Below are 18,294 nucleotides of genomic sequence, written 5' to 3'. Positions count from 1 at the left end.
TTTGTTTTTTCACCCAGGACCATGCATATAGGAAATGCTGAGTAAATGTGCTGCACTAAAGTCAACATTTAGGGACTAGTCTTGGGTCTAAGGTTAAAACATTTCTTTTAATCTTTGCTTTAAGGTTGTGTTTCTAAATGTTAAAGGATCATTCTAGAATATCTCCAGGTTTTACACATTAGTTTTATGGTCTAGAATTGTGTATACTTAAGAATGTTTTCTGTTTCTACAAAGACTGTATGAAGCCTACTTGGGGATGGGGAGATGGAAGGGGGTGGCACACAGCCACAATTTGCTGCCTGAAAGACAGATGAAGCCATGGGGTAGGGGGTGGCGGCTGTCTCCTCTGAATGGTTAGTTTATTAACTTCTGAGGACCCCTCTCTGGCTAGAGACACTTCCAAGTATCAGGAGAATTTTCCATGTACCTGCTCCCCAAACTACTCTCTGCCTCTGCTTTCTCCTCTCTCCAGTCTGTTCAGCAGTCTTTGGGCCAGTCTCATGAAAAGGCAGCCCCAGGTAAGTACTGCCTCACTTCAAACCCTTCAGTGGGTTGGCATTGCCTCTAGAAGGGGTTTTTCAACCAGAAGAATGTGATTTTTCTCTTGGATCTCAAAACCTTAAGTTAAGCCCATGACTCCACAAACAAGAACCAGTCTTATGATTTAGCAGTTATGTTGTTTTCACCAATAAATAGTATTTCCTACCTTTTTCCCCTAGGTTGGGAGAAACTCACATTTCTTCCCTAGGGCAGTTCTAAATTTCTTGGTATTTTAAAAATTTAAATTCATTCTTAAGGATAAAGCTTTGCTGCCATGCAAAATAATCAAAATGTGTTGCAAGTTGGGAAAGAAATTCTAAAAATGTCTTAAGCAATGGCAATATCATTGGAAAATCAGGAGAGAAAGAGAGAGGGAGAGAGAAATCCCCTGTGTAGCCATAGCAAGAGAAAAAATTGACTAGGATGCATAAATTCTAGCATACTTTTATTTTTATTTATTTATTTATTTTGCGGAAGGTTAACCCTGAGCTAACATCTGCTGCCAATCCTCCTCTTTTTGCTGAGGAAGGCTGGCCCTGAGCTAACATTCATGTCCATCTTTCTCTACTTTATATGTGGGACGCCTGCTGCAGCAAGGCTTGCCAAGTGGTGCCGTGTCTGCACCCGGGATCCGAACTAGCGAACCCCGGGCCACCGAGTTGGAAAGTGCACACTTAACCACTGCGCCACTGGGCTAGCCCCTAGCATATTTTTAAATTGCCCATTTTGAGATAATTGTGGATTCTCATTCAGTTATAAGAAACAATACAGAAACACTTTGTATTCTCTGCCCAGTTTCCCCGAATGGTAACATTTTACAAAACTCTAGCATAATATCTCAATCAGTAGCGATGGGCCACATAACTCCACGTACTATCTCAATCGGTAATAATCTCAATCAGTAACGACGTGGCTACAATGTGCCCATCGATATGGCTGCAATGCGCCCATCTTACTCAGGTTTCCCAGTTTCTTATATTCATTAGTACTTGTGACTTTAAATTTCTACACATTTGTCTCCTGTGTGGGTTCATGTATCCACCACCACAGCCAAGATACTGAACAGTCCCAAACCACAAGGCTCCCTCATGTTGCCCTTTCATGATCACAACAGCCTTCCCCCCTCCCCCTCCCAATACTGTTTCTAACCCCTGGCAACCGCTAATCTGTTCTCCATCTCTGCAATTGTTTTCATTTCAGAAATATTATCTAAATGGGATTATATAGCTGTAACCTTTCGAGGTTGGCTTTGATCACTCAGCATAATTTTCTGACAACTGATCCATGTCGCACGTGTCAATAGTTTGCTCCTTCTTGTTGCTGAGTAGTGTATATTGCTGTGGTGTGCATGACGTGAGGGTGTATGTATGCATGCATGCACACGCACACCAGAGTTGAACCATTCACCTGTTGAAGGATATCTGGGCTGATTCTAGTTTTTGCCTATTACACATAAGGCTGCTGTGAACAATCATGTACGGGTTTTGGTGTGATCATAAATTTGTTTCTCTGGGGTGAAAATACCTAGTAGTGGAATTGCTAGTGGCAGTTGTGTGTTTAGTTAAGAAACAGCCAAGCTATTTTCTGGAGCGGCTATATCATTTTGCCTTCCCACCAGCAACGTGTGGGTGATTCAGTTTCTCCATATCCTCTCCAACATTTGGTGATGCCGCTATTTTTTTTTTTAGTCGTTTGAACGGTGTGAATTTATGTCTCGCTGTGGTTTGAATTTGCGTTTCCCGAATGGCTAATGATGCTGAACGCCTTCCCCTGTGCTTCTCTGCCCTCCGTGCATCTTCTTCAGAGCAACGTCCATGTCTTTTGTCCATTTTCTAATTGGATTGTCTCAGAGGTCTTCATATGTCCTAGATACTAGTCCTTTGTTAGATATTTTCTCCCAGTTGGTGGCATGTCTTTTCATCTCCCTCACATGGGGTTTTATAGACCAAGTTTTTAACTTTGATGTCGAGCACGGTTAAAAAAAAAAGTTCATAGCCTTTTTCATGTTCAGTGGTCCATTGAGAACCTGATGAAAGCTACAAACTCTTGTCACAAAAGCACACATGCACACAAAACTTTGAATCTGATTTCATGGAGTTCATGGACTCAATAAGGTCCATCGATGGACCGTATGTTATGAACTCATGGCTTAATTACTGTTGCATTAGTTTACAGCAATCCCACATAAGACTCCAGGGAAAGTGCTCTTCCCTTCTCAAGGTAAAATGTGGGAAACCCTATAGTTTCCAAAGTATGTTGAATTCAGAGTTTTAGGCATCAGCAAATGAATGAACTTGTGGGCTTTCACACCTGCCAGTTCAGTTGTAGCCACACGACTCTCTTGTCTTTAAGTGTGATTTATTTTTCTTGCTCTATTTCCTTGCTTTACATAAATGAGTGGAAAATAGAAGTGAGATGCTGGAGAAGAAGCAGACGCCTGATAAACTTAACTTGATCGTTATCTGCCCAAGCAGGGAGTTGTCAGTGTCACTTGGGCTCCCGTGGAACTCGATTTGCTTTTCCCCCACAGTGGAGTGCACAGAGTCGAGCACGCTGTAGGGAAAGCTGGAATGTATTTTGCTGAAAATTCTGACTAACAGGTAACATGTAATCAGGAGTGTTATTGTTAGGTCTCTGGGAAGGGCGCCCCGCCCCTGTCAGTCTGTTGTCACTTCTGTCACAGATTTAGTGTGTTTTAGGGAAGGATTATGAAGAAAAGTAAGAGGTCAATGACTTTTACTCCCTCTGGCTTCCAAACCTGCTACTCCATCAAACTCCTTAGTGTCTGCTAAAAATAGCACGCATCTGTGTTTTCCTTTATGCTGAGACCCCAGTTCCATTTCTGTGACTGAGTCAGTGCTTGATTCTTGCCCCACGTGAGCATCTTCTGCCAGGTCCATGGCATGACCCCTCACCACCTTGACTTTTCCTGGAGGTAGATTTTACCCCACCCAGACGGTGAGCTCATCAACGGCAGGGGCGGTGCTTTGTATATTTTAATATCCCCCCCATGACAGCCTGCATGGTCCTGTGCGCAGAGTAAGTGACAGTGAGTTGACTTTTGGACAAGATAGAGGGACCTTAGAGCTCTATTGCTAATGAGGAAACTGATGCCTTGACAGATTGTGTCTTGCCCGTGATGCTTGAGTGACAGCTTTGCACTGACAAGGAAGGATACACTAAATGGGTTAATAGAGTAAGTAAGACTGTAAAGGATATTCAGTTGACTTATAAAAAGCTCTTTAAGGGCTTGGTCACTTTGTGTGTAAATACATCCTGTGAAATACGAGTGTGACAGCTTTGGAGGAACATTCTGTTAGCAGCTAGCTCACGCTCCTCTTTGTACTGGTTAAACCTTCTGTCATTTAGGCTGCTCCATTTCAGATGGACTGGCTCTGCTTCCTCCTCCCCACTCTCCCCCATGGGTTTGAATTAATGAGATCCTGCTGAATAGTTTCAGTTGCTGTTTCCTTTCTAATCTTCAGACAATCTCCCTACACTCTGAAATCCAATAATTCAACCAAATAATTGACTGTTTCACTGAAAGCTGCTTGGACCTGCATGACTCAGGTGGGTAACTCTGGTCTGAAGCAGGTCCTGAGACAGCGTCGTGTATCCAGCAGTAGGTGTTTCTAGAATGCTGTCTTCTCACCTATTCCCGTTGTGCCAGCACCGGAGGGTTTTGCTTAGACTCGGCCGTACCTGCTGGTTGTCTGACTGCGCTTGCCTCCTCCTCCAGTTAATGTAACAGTTGTGAACTGCAACTCCAGTCCTCACTGCTGGGTTCGTGTGGGGAGGTGAGAATCAACACTGCCCTCTAAGTGCGGAAGGTCTCCACCTGGCTGGCCGTGGAAGTGCTCCAGGAGGAATCACTCTGCCCTTTCAACTTCAGGACTGTAGGGGGAATAGTCAGCTCTATAAAATCGAATAAAATTCCGTGGGGCTGTGTGGTACATTTGTCTGGTATAGCGCTCTTCCGAATTCCTGATGCCTGGAGATTCCTCTGGGCTGTCAGGGTGCGGCTGGCCTGGGCAGGTCCCTTTCAGACCCTCCTGGCCCCAGTTACTGCTCAATCATTTGGATTAGTCTAATATTTAGATGTTCTGAGCAGTTTCATTTGAAATAAAGATTCGAACCCTTTAAACAAACCTTTTGTATATGCTTAATGTGCATTAATAATAAATAATTGCAGCTAGCATTTATTGAGGGATTATGATAGGCACTGAGTGTGTTCTCTTCCTCCTTGGTCAAGGCCCTGAACCCTCACAATGGCCTCATGAGGCTCATACTATTACTGGTGCCCTTGACAGGTGAGAACCCAACCCAAGGAGGTGAAGTAACAGGTCCGGAGTCACACGGTGAGAACGCGCACAGCTGTGTCCACGCACGGCCTGCTCCCCAGCCTGTGCTCCTCGTGGTGGGCTGTGTGCTGCCCTTTAGCCCAGCCACTCGCTGTCTCTCAGGACATATTTTCATTGCAAAAGGACCTCGTGCTTTCGTGCTGAGGTGAGCACAGGCTCCGGGTCAGACAGGCTGCATTCCCACGTGGCCCGACCACCTCTAGCTGCTGCACCTCAGTCAAGGGCACGACTTTGCTGCGCTTTTCTCTCCTTGTGTGCGAAGTGGAGACAGCGTTTGTCTGAGGGGAGCAGGTGTCAGGGAAGCCCCCTCAAGTGAAGCTCCTTAAAATGGGGACCAAGATTTCAGAGGAAACAGCAGTAGAAAAAAGACTTGCTTGGAGTTCTATTTTTTTTGAAAATGAAACCAAAATTAGGACAAGAGTTCTGTTTCCTATTTCCTTGGTGACAAGCCCCAGAGCATCGTGGTTCGGGCACAGCTCTGGAGCCCGCTGCTGCTTGAATGCAGCTCTGCCGTGTCTGGTGTGACCTGATGAGACTTTTAACCTCTGTGCTCACTCTCAGAGAGAATCAGCTGTGTGTGCGTGAGAGGTTAATCGGGGGTGGGTCATGACTATGTTTCTGACAGAATTAATTGCACAGTAGGACGTCCATGCTATCACATTTGACTTTCAAAGTCCTATATTAGGAGGGTCCTTTTTATCAGAAATACTCAAGAATTTTTCCACTTTCTCATAGGGTAGGGAGGAAAAGTTCCTCTAATTCCCTTAATACTGAAACTATCTTTAAGCCTTTATCTCATTATGAGTTTTCTTTTTCAGTTGTTAATGGATCTCTGCCATGTTCTCACTGATTGATAGTTTCATGATTTAAGTTCTCCAATACTCAATACTTTTCTCAACTTTATTTAACCTTATTTCATGTTTTTAAAAAAACTTCAAAACAAAATTTTCCAACAAAAAATTAAATTGATTTTTATTTATAACATCTAGTAAACACGCCAAGACCAAAACAAACAACTACAAAAAAATCTATTGATGTACAAGATGGACTGGCTGGAGAATAGATGCCAGCATTAAGTAGGGGTGGGGTGGGGTGGAGAGCGAATGGGGGGAGTTACTTGTAATTTTATAGGTGGTGAGTTCACTTAAAAATATTTTTATGTTAGGTCACTTTTGCTTCAGTGTAACCTTGTAACCGTGGGGACCTGTGCAGTTGGGTGACTTACACGTTCCTCTCGAGGCTGCCGTGAGCGCGCTTTGACACGACCTTTGTAAGGTACTTAGCACAGTGCTGACACGTCGTGAGCCTTCCAGTGTAGCTGCTGAGAGTATTGATAAAGACCTGCGCATTATCTGTTAGCAGGTTTTATGAGGCATACAAGCCAATGATTTTTAGCATGCTCAAATACAAAATTAAAGTCATGGGTTTCATATTGAATCAGTCAAAGAATATTTCACTTAGAAGCAAAAACATGAGAAACCCAGAATTTCATAAAGTCAAGAACTGATTTTTTCCTGTATAAGTTAATTGTTATATTTTCTTTCTTTTTAAAGTATTCTTTTTACCTGTTCAAAATGGTCTAATATTTTTCTTTAGAGTTAACTGGCAATCAGAAATATTAGAAATAATACATAATCTTCCAATATGTCTAAAATATTGAATCTTTTGTATCTTGACGTTCTTGCATAAGATTTTTTTCCCTTTTCAGAAGCAAACTTGAAAATTGTGGCTGTGTACTATGACCCCAAATCATTCCCTTGTGTCTGTCAGCAAGGCTGGAAATATTTTGGCTTTTACTTTCCCAAGAAACATTTTTGAAAAATGCAGCACTTAAAAAAAAAACACAAAAACCCCCAAAACCTCCTGAAGTCTGAATTTTTGAAATTGCCAGTGGAGAACTCAAGCGTTAGGAAATGAAGTGTGGAGCATGACATTTCTACAGTGAAAGCTACCACGTGTGAAGAACTTGGGCAGCTGTAACTCGCCGAGCGAATGCAAACTCGCTTTATTGAACTTGACGTGAAAGAGGCCAGCATGGGTTGGCCATGCAGCTCTGCAGGGAGCACAGAGCTGCCAGCTCCTTACTGTCGGAGGAGTCACTTTTGGAAAAATCCACATGAGAATATAGTTTTTTGTATCTAATTCAGTTTGAAGTTTGACTATTTTATTGGGTGTATCATATATTTGCCCCAGTTATTCTCTCTACAACTCAGCTAGGAAATTCTCATCACGCCCCTTCCATGGCTGCCCTTAGTCTGCTAAGCCTGGAGGAAAGTTACTCCGGGAAGCACCTACAGCCTGACAAGGGGAAAGGCCACCTTCTTGGGGCAGATCTTCAAGACGTGGTCGTGGACTCCAGTAAAAACGTTAGCATGCATCTTTACTTTATGCATCTATTTATAAATCAGGTCATGTCAGGGAGAGTAATGTGATGAATGTGTCATTATTTTGAAAACCTTGTATTGATGATTTTAGTACTTTGTGATACTCCAGCTTGAATGTCTGGTTCGAAGTACTGTTTCCTTTGAAATTGGTTTTAAAGTGTATCATAGTTGAAAAAGATGCCTCACTGTGATAAATAGATTCTAATCGTAGGAGCGCTATGCTGGCTGCACTTACAGAGGGATTTATGTTTTAATCCTGTCCACCAATTATACAAAAGTTTCTTGTTTAAATGTGGCTAGTAATTCCCATCTTCCCTGGTGTCGATCATTCTTCCCGCAAATCAATCAGAAGTTGTTGCATTTTAAAAATACAAAACTCATGAGACATTCGTTTTGAAAGATTTAAAAAATGGATTAGAAAGCTTTTTAAAAAAATTTAAAGCATACAGACATGAGGACTGTTGTAGGTGGCAAACTTTAAATAATTTCTGCAACAAAATCAGAAGACAACAGAAAAGTACAAATACTTCTTCAAAATGTTCTTACTATGGCATATGCTGTACAACCTAAGTTTCTTCTGAGATGCATTTTCTTTTTCACTTATTAAAATATCACCCCTTTTTTGACGGGATAGAATATTTATTTGAAAAAATGTTTTTTAAAAAAACATCTGCTACAAACAGCCACTTTGCATCTCAGAAAAATCAAATTTGGAACACTTATTTTTGTAAGAAAATTAGATAGTACGTGTTTAAGTTAGACAACTTTTTGAAGTACTTTGCTGCAGGGGCCAGCCAGGTAGCATAGTGGTTAAGTTCACCCGCTCCACTTCCGAGGCCCGGGATTTGCAGGTTTGGATCCTGGGCGTGGACTTGCACAGTACTCATAAAGCCACCCAGTGGTGGCATCCCAGGTACAAAATAGAGGAAGATTGGCACACATGTTAGCTCAGGGCCAATCTTCCTCACAACAACAACAAAAAGTATTTTGCAGGATAACCAACACCTCAATGTGGTAAAGATTTTTATGGTTATTTCCAGTCTCACGACAGAAATTGTGAAGATTTGACCATATTTGAAGATCTTCTTTCTGGAAAATTAACCACATTTCATTAAAAAGTGCTTATAATCCATAAGCCCATTTAAGCAGATGCATGTAAACTGCCACGGAGCGCAATGTGTTGAAAATGAGGGTGGAGAAACAGCCCTGTGTCAACCCCTCGGCCTTGTGGGACCCTTGGTCTTTTCTCAGGGTACCTTGTGACCTAGGAGGGTGCCAGGGCCAGCATGGGTATGAAGTACCAGTAAAACTTAAGTTAAATGCCCTTGTAAAAAATAAATAAAGATAGAACTTCTTATATTTCCTCCTGGCCAAGCATATCCCTTGGGGATTACTATACTCAGTGTCACCATGCAGGTTGCCACTGGCATGTGCCTGCCTTAAGAGGAGTTCCCAAAGTCCTACAGTTGTGCTGTGGCCCAGGTACCAGCGCCAGGTGAGCAGGACCTGCCCCAGAGAATGCAGGGGTGAGGGGAAGGCGAGGGGTGGTGAGTCTCCCGGTCGGCCCCGCTCAGAAGGCTCACGCAGCCTGCTCTGCCCTGCCTCCCCATCCTTAGGTCTCGGTCATTCAGCTGTGAGCTCTGCGAGTGCTGGACCACTTCCTGGTCACTCTGTGTAATGCCTGGCCCACTGCAGTGTTCAATGGCTTTATTATTGAGGTATAATTGACATACAACGTGTTAGTTTCAGGTGTACAACATATTTCGATACTTGTGTATGCTGCAAAATGATTGCAATAAGGCTAGTTAACATCTGTCCCCATACATAGTTACAGATTTTTTTTCCTTGTGATGAGAACTTTTAAGATCTATTCTCTTAGCAACTTTAAAAAATGCAATACAGTATTATTAACTATAGCCACCATGTGTACGTTACATCCCCAGGACTTATTTTATAACTGGAAGTTTGTGCCTTTTGACTCCCTTCAATGAACCCCTTTTGAATGATGCTGGCTCCTTTTTTTTCCTGAGCTGGAAGCTGTTTTCTGGGTGTGGGATTTAAAGGGGTAGGCACACCTAGAGGGAGATAGGGTGCATGCAACTGGTGGAGACACTGGTTAGTGTGACAGTGGCCTGAATCCCCCAAAACTGAAATCCCTGGCGCTCTCTAAGACAGGCAACAGAACTGTGTTGTCCCTGTGCGCTTCTGCCTTGTCTGGCCAAAAGTGGATTCTGACCTCAGAGTAGCCTATGATCCAAGTTATTAACTAACATGATGCTTTCAACATGCTTCTGTTGACCTTTTCTGGCTTTCTGAAATGTAATTTCTATCTGGGAGCAATCAGTGTGATAATGTCTGGAGTGACAGGTTTTCCTTGTGTGGGAATTCACGGGAAAGAAGAAAGGGAGGATATTTTATTCGGATAGCATCTCATTCTTGTATTATATCATTCTTGTATATATCTTTTATGACCATTTTTCTATCTAATGAGTTACTGCTCCCTCGACAGTGTTGATGGCTGAAGGGCAGGACACAGCTCTGCTGGCTGGTTACGCGGGGCTTCCTGCACTAACGGCTCGCATTTATTCTTTTCATTGCAGATGCAGACACCATGGAGTTGAGCTGCAGTGAAGTACCTCTTTACGTAAGTTCCTAAGCACTGGGCTTTTGGTCAAAGTGGCCCTTTCTTGACTCGAAACCCATGTGACTGAAGTGGGGAGAAATGTTTTCCTCACTATTGAGTTGAGGCTTTTTAAAAACAACACTCTGAGCATTACTGTCTAGTTGAAGTATTTGCGTGGAGCCTTTTAAAACTGGTTGGCTCCGAAGTCTGAGTCTTAATTCTATTTCTCCGAGTAACTTTTTTTAACGGTATAACTTCTAGACTCAGAAATACTCAGTTCCTTCATGTGGATGATTTCTGAACATCTTTTATGATAATATCCGGATAACAGCCAAGAATGTTTCTGCATGTCTTTTTTGGGGGAAGGTTTCATGACAGTTGTGTCAGCTAAGATTGTGAAATAGGAATTCAAAGGGACAAGTGCCGGGATGCGTAAAGAGTAGGTGGGAGCCTGGGGAACAGAGGTGCCCGAGGAGATGCCGAGTCAGACATGCCTTGTGGGTTGAGGGAGGATGTGTTCTTGAGAACAGTTGCTGGGTGTAACAGGGAAGCGAACTGACTGTCTCCTCACATATAAAGTGGCAGATGGCTTTCTCTTCCTTCCTTGTTTCAGGCAAAACCTCCTTCCTTGGAACCTGACTGTATTGGTGGGGGGTGGGCCCGGGTGTGTGTGTGAACCACGGTTTCAGGTGGCTTCCGAATCATCACCTCATGGAGTTCAGCAAGAGAACCACATCTAGGATAGGATGTGACCTCAGTGCAAACTTATCCTTAAAGAACAAGCTATTAATACGATGGACTATCAAGGAAGTGGACAAATTTAACTGGAATCCTCAGTCAATCAAAATACATTCACCCACTTCCCCTTCCTGCTCTCCACTACTCGAGTGGCCTCCTCCCTGCCCTACACACACTCTGCTCTGTTCCCTGGAGGAAGACAAAATGATAGAATAAATGGATTTCAAAATTTAAAAAAAGCTGCCTCCTGGGGTACCCAGTGGTCTCTAGTACTCTCTGTAGGTTGTGACTTCCGGGTCATAAACTGTCGGTAGACAGTTGGGCTTGGCCCAGCCATAAGTAGAGATAAGGGCTGACCCAAGGCTAGCTGTGAAGTACTCCCAAGTCTGTTGTTTTCTTGTACCTTCTTCCTCCTTAGCTATATTCATTCCACCCTGCTCCCTACTTCAGAACAAACAAATCCACAAACCTGATCATGTTACAGAACCCCCTGGTCTGGCTATTCTGCACTCATGCCAGCGGATTAGAGCCACACTGGGAAGGAGTCGATACACGCTACCTAAAGAGAGGAAGCTTAGAGCAAACAAAAGCAAAACATTTTTCTAATTATCAATAATATGTACTAATAGAATAAAATGAAAATTACAGAAAGTGTTAAAGTGACCCTCATAATCTTATCCCCTATAGATGCTATGTTAAAATGTATTTATCAATTCTAAGGTGCAGTTTTTCTCATTTTAACGTCTCTGAAATTGAGATGCTCTTACATTCACTGTGCATTTTGGCAGGTGTCATGATGTAGCTGTTACCTATGCGTGTGACCTTGGGCACAATGGTTCATTTTCTTGTCACTTCCGATTACTTATGTGCCTTGCTGCTGCTATGCGAATTAATTGCTTTCAAAATGATTTCAACATGATTTGGCATTAAAAGGCAAAGTTACTGTGTACCCAGAAAGATGTGGAAACCACAGCATAATACATGATAAAATCTGTATAAATTTAGAAGAGCTCTTTTCATCAGTAAAAAATAAAATCCTAACATTATGTTGTAATTGGCATTTTTAATTTTAGTGGAATATAAAATGCATATTATAACTGATGGTATTTTAGATGAGTTATATTATGTACATTTAACATAATCGATTCTTGCTGTATATGGGTTGTAACCTGCTTTTTTTCACTTAACATTTTGTGTCAATATTATTGCAAACTGACCTAAGTCAATCTGACCATTTGGACGCTTGCAGTAAGAGTTCAGAGGGGTGTACTGTAATGAAAAGAAGTCTTAACCCAATTCCGCCAAATGAGCAGACGCAACTCTGCTCCGACTTGTTTCTGTGTCTTGGCCGAGCCTTCTGTCTTTCTGTCTTCAGAGGTTTGATAAATACTCACTTCTAGTTTCTCCTACCTTACTACAATCTGGATTATAAACCCTTGATACTTTTTAATTTATAATTATTTCATATATATTGTAAAAAAAATTAGAAATAAGCAAAAAAATCTCCTGTTTAATCTCCTCATCAATGGTAAGCACTGGTGACATTTTGGTATGTTTTTCCAGAGTTTTGTCTATTTTTGTGTTGAATTTTATTGAAGGTTCTTTTAGCATTTATTTAGATTTGTTTTCACTAACATATCATTTGACTGTGATGTGTTATATTGGATCTCTTAATTTGGAAGCTTTTTTGTACTTCTCCTGTTGTTATGACTGGTTCTTTTGGAAAAACAATAAAGTTCTGGCAAGTATATAAGATAAAACCCAAACAAAACTAGAAATTGTAAAGAGTCCGTAACATTTGAGAGGATATCTTAAAATTATTTTTAAAAAAACCGAAACTAAATACAATTTTATGCTAATACACTGGAAAAAATATCATTAAGACAGACTTAAATCTCATAAGTTACCTTTTTTAACCTCAAGGAGAATTAGATCACATAAATGGAGTGATAATCATGGGGGAAAAATTGGTAGAAATTATTCCCCAACTTCTACCCACCCTTCACAAAAGGGCACCTTGGTCAGATGGATCCTGCAGGTGACTTTTGTTCCTTTGATTATAACCTGTTTTGACCGAATTCTTATCGTTAAAACATCTGTGTGTTTTGGGGTCACTGTGGAGAATCCTTCCGAAAGATGATAGAGATGTCTCTATACCTATAGAAAATCTACGCGTGTAAGTCCACTTTGTTTTCTTCTTCCCATGCATTTTGTTTGGATCCGTGAAGAAAACTTTCATGTGAGCACAAAGCAAGAACTTAAAATTATTTTCCCTATTTCCCAGGAATCTGTTTCAGAGAGAGTTGCAGTCTCTGATTCTGTTATGCTGTAGAATTTTTTGGCTTTTTTTTCCCCTATCTTTTTGGCAAACATTTTCTTTCTCACTTTTTTTTGTGTGTGTGTGCAAACAGTCGTTTATCTTTAGAAAAGAGACTCTATCTTAGTATTGGGGATGCAGGAATATTCCTGAACTAAGCTGAAAACTCATTCTAATTTTTAAAATGAACTCTGGAGGTCCTCTGAGTTGCTGTTTCAGGAAAAGAGAGACCCTCCCCCAAACTCAGATTAGGGGAGATGCAGGGGTGGGAGGACGGTAGCCCAGGGTTTTAGGATATACGTCTGCAGGCCTGGGGGACGCGAGCTTGCAAGTCCAGTTTTCAGCCTCCTAGTGGCTTCCTGCTTCTGTCTTTCAGCGCACGAAGGGCAGGCTCTGGAAGCCCCGGTGTTTGCATGCCTCTGCTGTTTTTATATTGGAAACAATCTGGTTTGAAATCTAGGCTTAATTTTAGAGTGAATGGTAACATGGTTTTAGGAGGAGGGGTGTTTTCGGATTGCAAGGGGTTGTAGTGTTGAATCTAATGAACAGTGTGAAAGCTCGGAAGAGTGTGAGTTAGAATTAGTATAAGTGACCTCAAATGTTTATTTTCTAGCTTAAAACTCTTTGACACTTTTTGGGAGCTTGAAAGGCCTATATGGGAAGTCATAAAGTTATTTTTGTGTTTATTGCTTCTAGTCTTATTTTTATTTTCTAGTTTATATGTAAAAAGAGATAGGAAATGATGCAAGTATAGCTTAAAAGGAAAGATTTTTGCTTACTGAGTGTTTGAATTTTGAAAGAGGAAGAGATTTTGCATTCACAAGCCAGGTTGTATGTTTTTGCTGTTGAATGTTTTCTGATGACTTTTTAAATTGAGTTTTCTCAATTTCTGTGGATTAAGGAAGGTTGTAAAACAAATACATTATACATATTTACTTATTCCTCCAGAACTTCCTTTTTCACAGGATGTTCTTACTTTTATGTAAAGTGTAATCAGTGTTGGTTTTCCCAAAATATCAGTTCAGTGCTAGGAAAAAACAGATGAGCTGTTCCTGGAGAAACTGTTGGTTCCAAAGGTTTTTTTCCCCCCTTTTTTCCTCAAAAATAGCTTTATTTTAGGTGATTATTTAAAGAATATTCATCATAAAACATATGAGTAGAGTTATCAAAGATCACTTGAAATCCGACCTTTGGAAGAACTTTCATTAGTATTTGGTGAGAGTCCTTTCAGGAGTTTGTTTCTGCAAACGTACACACAGACGCACGGGGTTCCCTAAAAGGAATCATCGGGACAGGCTGCTTTTGTCTTGGGCCAACCCCGTTAGTCCTCCCCTCATTTCGGTCCTCCGTTCCCCTCCTCCCTGGTAACTAGTGTTGAAACTTAGCGCAGGTGTTCTCGGCAGCATCAGTGTCCCCTGGGAGCATGTTGGAAATGCAGATTCTCAGACCTCACCCCAGACCTACTGAGTCACTTGGGCGACGGGGCCCCGCCACCTGCGTGTTCACACAACCTTCAGGTAATTCTGACGTACACTACAGTTGGAGGACCAGTGACTTAGTGTGTGTATTTCCACATGTTTCTGTGCTCATACAACCCTTTAATACATACATACAGATCCAAGCTTTGATAAAATCATTTAAAAAAATCTGGGTCTTATCATGTAGACTTCTATATCTTTTCCAACTCAGTAACACTTCGTGCAAACTCCTCCAGGTCACCAGGAGTAGCTCTAATTCATTCTTTTAAGTGAATGGGTGTGGATCAAGCCACTTCCCTGTGGATGGTTATTCACTTTGTTTTGGTTCTTGGCAACCATGAACAGTTATTCACTAGACAACCTTGTCCGTATGTGCTTATATATCGATACTTTCATCTCCATGGGAGAGATCCCCAGGAGTGCAATTGCTGGATGAAGGGTGTATATATTTCAAATCCTAATGAGTTGCTTTGAATATGAGATGTAACAGTTCACATTTTATTCAACTTTCAGAAATATTAAATATCTAATTCTTTAGCTTTAATAACTGATAATTATGAAATTGGGGGTCATGTTCTATTTTTCACTGCTCAAAGGAAGTTAGCATGTTAAATTTAATGTTTAATTTTGGAAAAGGAGAAAATTCTCTTGTTTTTTTGGCCACAGTGCTTCATTGCTGTTTCCCCAATTCTGGTTAATATGAGCATCTGATCCACGGGGATTTTCATAACATCTGCAGAGGGTGCGCCTGTGGACCTTTGTGTGTGGGCTCTTGCTCTCTTCACCCTTCAGACGTGCTAATTGTATCAGCTGACTGAGGAGAGCAGCATCGTTGCTTTCTCTGGAGGCTGCAAATTGTGTAACCATTTGGGCAGTGGAGTTCTAGCTCCAGTAGCTTCTTGCCAGCTGGCGCTAAGCGATTTCCCTCTTCCCTTAGCATTTTGTTATTTTTTTCTGAGTCACAGTATCCTGCTGAGTTTGGTCCCAAGCATATTGGTTGCTGCTGGGCTCATTGTCTATATTAATTGAAGGTGTAATCTGATGTTTAGTAATCTGATCACTTCAGGGAGCTGAGCTAAACCTCCCCTGTTCAACCTCTTCTATTTCTGGGGCTAGGTGTTGCTTCCTTGAATCCTTGGCTGAGCACACTCCCCGTGGTCCTAGGCTTCCAGAAGGAGGACTCCAGGACAGCCCCCAGGGCCTGTTTCCTAGCCCGGGGAGGCAGCTTCCTATTGAGGCGGTAAGTGACTTGGCGGCTTTGTTCTGCGCTCACCTGGCAGACGCCTCCTTCCTGACTCCCGCAGATTCCTTCTGCTTCTGGTTCCTGTTGAAGGAAATCCTGTCCTCCAGATGTTGCCCCTTCTCCGAGTGTGGGTCCTCATCCCCCAATGGGCCGCCTGTGACTGGTCTCGCTTGACCATCAACTTGGAGTCTTAGCTTGCGAAGGCACCTTAGAGACCTTTGCCCGGCCACCCTCACTTTGCGGATCAGGAAATGAAGGATCTAAGAGGGAGAGTCACTTCTTTAAATCGGCTAGTTTGACACTCAAGATTCTTAAATGCTATATAGGAAGCCATAACATCTTTTTACTCAGAAATTTAGTAGTGGATCCCACAGCAAGCTTGGGGTTTTCCCACCTTCACTGGTTAATTAAAATGACCTTCCTCATTGTGCTGTCATCACAGCTTGACTTTCTCATTGGCCAGGTACTCAAGGGTGCCATTTTGTCCTTTCCTACTGTCTCCCTTGAGCTTTTTACACCATGAAGGATGGTGCTTCATCCGGGACCTTGAAGTATCTCATTTGTCTCCAGTTGCTTTGTCCTGCTCGAGGATGCTGCCTGTAACTAAGTCTAGGCAAGCCTCACCTTCACAAGCTTATTTGCTCACAAAAATATGGGCCCAGTAACTGGTGGTCATTTGCCCCATCAAGCTCTCCAGCTCAAGTTAAATAGAAATTTCATTAGCTCAGGTGTCAGGGCGTGGGTGAGGGTGTCTTTTAACACACAGCCAATTCTGGCTTTGAGAAAGGAATCGGGAGGGGCTTTTGCCTGAAATCAACTTCTACTTTGTGCAAATCTGTTTTTAGCAAATTATACCGACATCACCTGTGTGTTAAACACAGCAGCATGTGCATCTCAACGAATTGCTACATTCGGGTGGTTTCTGATTGAGCCAGGCTGGCTGAAGTTGGCTTAACTTGATCTTTCACCGCCTCCTCTGCCTGGCCCTGCTCTTTGCCTTTTCTCCTGTTTTCCGAATGAGGGGCAAACACACTCCACAGTGGTGTGTTGCAGCCACAGAGCAGGAGAGCTGTGCTAACTATCCCACCCTGGGGGCCAGCAGACACGAGAGGTCAGTTCCTGTGAAGTCTGGAGCTCCTGAGCTGCTGCAAGAGATTGCCTGGTGGTTCTGGCAGGAGCAGAGGAGAAAAACCACTTCTCAGACTTGAGCAAAGCTTTTGACTTAGAGATGTTCTGTAAATCCTCCACTAGCTTCATGCTTGTCCATACTCTTAAAGAAACACTACCCTTTCCTCTCAGCACAATGGCACTTTTTGGTGCCCCTGTTACCACCACCACTGATGATAGACTTCTGAGAAAACACCAGAGGAAAAATGCACAACTGTGGGAAACTGCAGAAAGAATTAGCCCCAGCATCCATCTTTTAAGGAATTTCTTTGCAGCTGTGGGCTGGAGGTTTTGGGTAAATAAGTACCAAGTGTTCTTAAAGTGTGCTTGTCTCACCTCCCCTACTTCAGGGACAGCCCCCACAATTCTGGGCAATGTGCAGCCTTGTTGTCTTTAACACAGAACTTGAAGTAATGGATGTTTTTGTTCTATGTGATTTTTTAAAATGTATCACTATTCTTAAGCAAGAATTTTAGGCATGAGGGCTATACGTCAGAAATTTCTCTGGGAGAACCCTCAGTAGGAGAAAAGCTGTGATCCAGTTAAAACGTTTTCTTTACACATTCTGGAAAGGCAGCTCCTCTGGGAAGTGTGACAGAGCAGTTCTACACTGTCAGCAGTGCCTCCCTCACCCCGAGGCTGTGCGTGTCTGTGCGTTTTGAATAAGATGTCTCTGCCTCCTTTTCCTGTCTATAATTCGTCTGGCTCTAACCTTGTTATTTTTATCAAAACTGATCTCATAGAGGTCACTGATGTCACTCTTGCTTAGTCTAAGACGTTTTTTCTTAAGTCCCCCATTTAGTGCAACACTGTATTCCAGGCACTAAGGATACGGCAGAGCAGGAGCCGGGTTCCAGGCCTCTGTTCTCCTAGGGCCCTCTTGAGGGTGGAGAGCCAGACAAGCAGTAGGGAAGCAAATAAAAATATAAGAATTTCTGGGAGTGGTCTGTGTTGGGACAATACCATGTGTGATATGGAAGAGAAGGATGTGTGTGTGTGTCATTAGGTAGGGCATGAGCCTTCTAGCAGAAGGATCAAAAAGCACAAAGCCCCTGACGTGGGGATGAACATTATTCATTTGAGGGACAGCAGAAGCCCCAGCGGCTGGCACATGGAGAGGGAGAAGGGAGGTGGGCGAAGCTGGGTGGTGGACAGCTCTGGCGGCCGAGGTAATGAGATAAGTCGGTGAGGCATCCAGGCGGAAGTTCCTGATCGGATTTCTGTTCTAAAAATGTTCTCTTGGTCTCCACAAACTCTGCTGGTTCTCTCTTGAGTTCTCCGTCTCTTGTGCTTGCTTCTCCTCTGCTTACGCGGGTGCTCCCCGGGGCCCACTCCTTCGCCTCTCTAGACGAGCTCCTCTCTCCTTGTTTCAAGTGCAGCTCCTCCTTGAAGACTCCTGCCCGTGGGCCCTCCCCGTGACCTCTGCCTGTGCCGCGCCCTCTG

At 42.7% G+C, this 18,294-nt stretch overlaps 1 protein-coding gene across 31 annotated transcripts in view; it reads left to right on the top strand.

Annotated features, from left to right (window-relative positions):
• ARHGEF28 (Rho guanine nucleotide exchange factor 28) overlaps positions 1-18,294 on the top strand; it is a 273,643-nt gene that overhangs the window by 43,525 nt on the left and 211,824 nt on the right. For 22 of the 31 annotated variants that reach the window (XM_070569821.1, XM_070569819.1, XM_070569810.1 and 19 more), the window contains one exon: positions 9,886-9,929. The exons of 8 other annotated variants lie outside the window; for them this stretch is intronic. In XM_070569821.1, coding sequence (XP_070425922.1) covers positions 9,897-9,929 — 33 coding nt within the window. In that variant the 5' untranslated portion in view covers positions 9,886-9,896. Of the gene's footprint in view, positions 1-9,885; positions 9,930-15,557; positions 15,682-18,294 lie in introns of all 31 variants that reach the window. One more of the 31 variants, XM_070569824.1, reaches the window with a different exon arrangement.

Source organism: Equus przewalskii, chromosome 13, assembly GCF_037783145.1.
Source record: "Equus przewalskii isolate Varuska chromosome 13, EquPr2, whole genome shotgun sequence".
In the NCBI taxonomy this organism is placed as follows: domain Eukaryota; kingdom Metazoa; phylum Chordata; class Mammalia; order Perissodactyla; family Equidae; genus Equus; species Equus przewalskii.
Note: the sequence above shows the minus strand (reverse complement) of the source record. Positions and strands in the feature narration are given on the sequence as shown.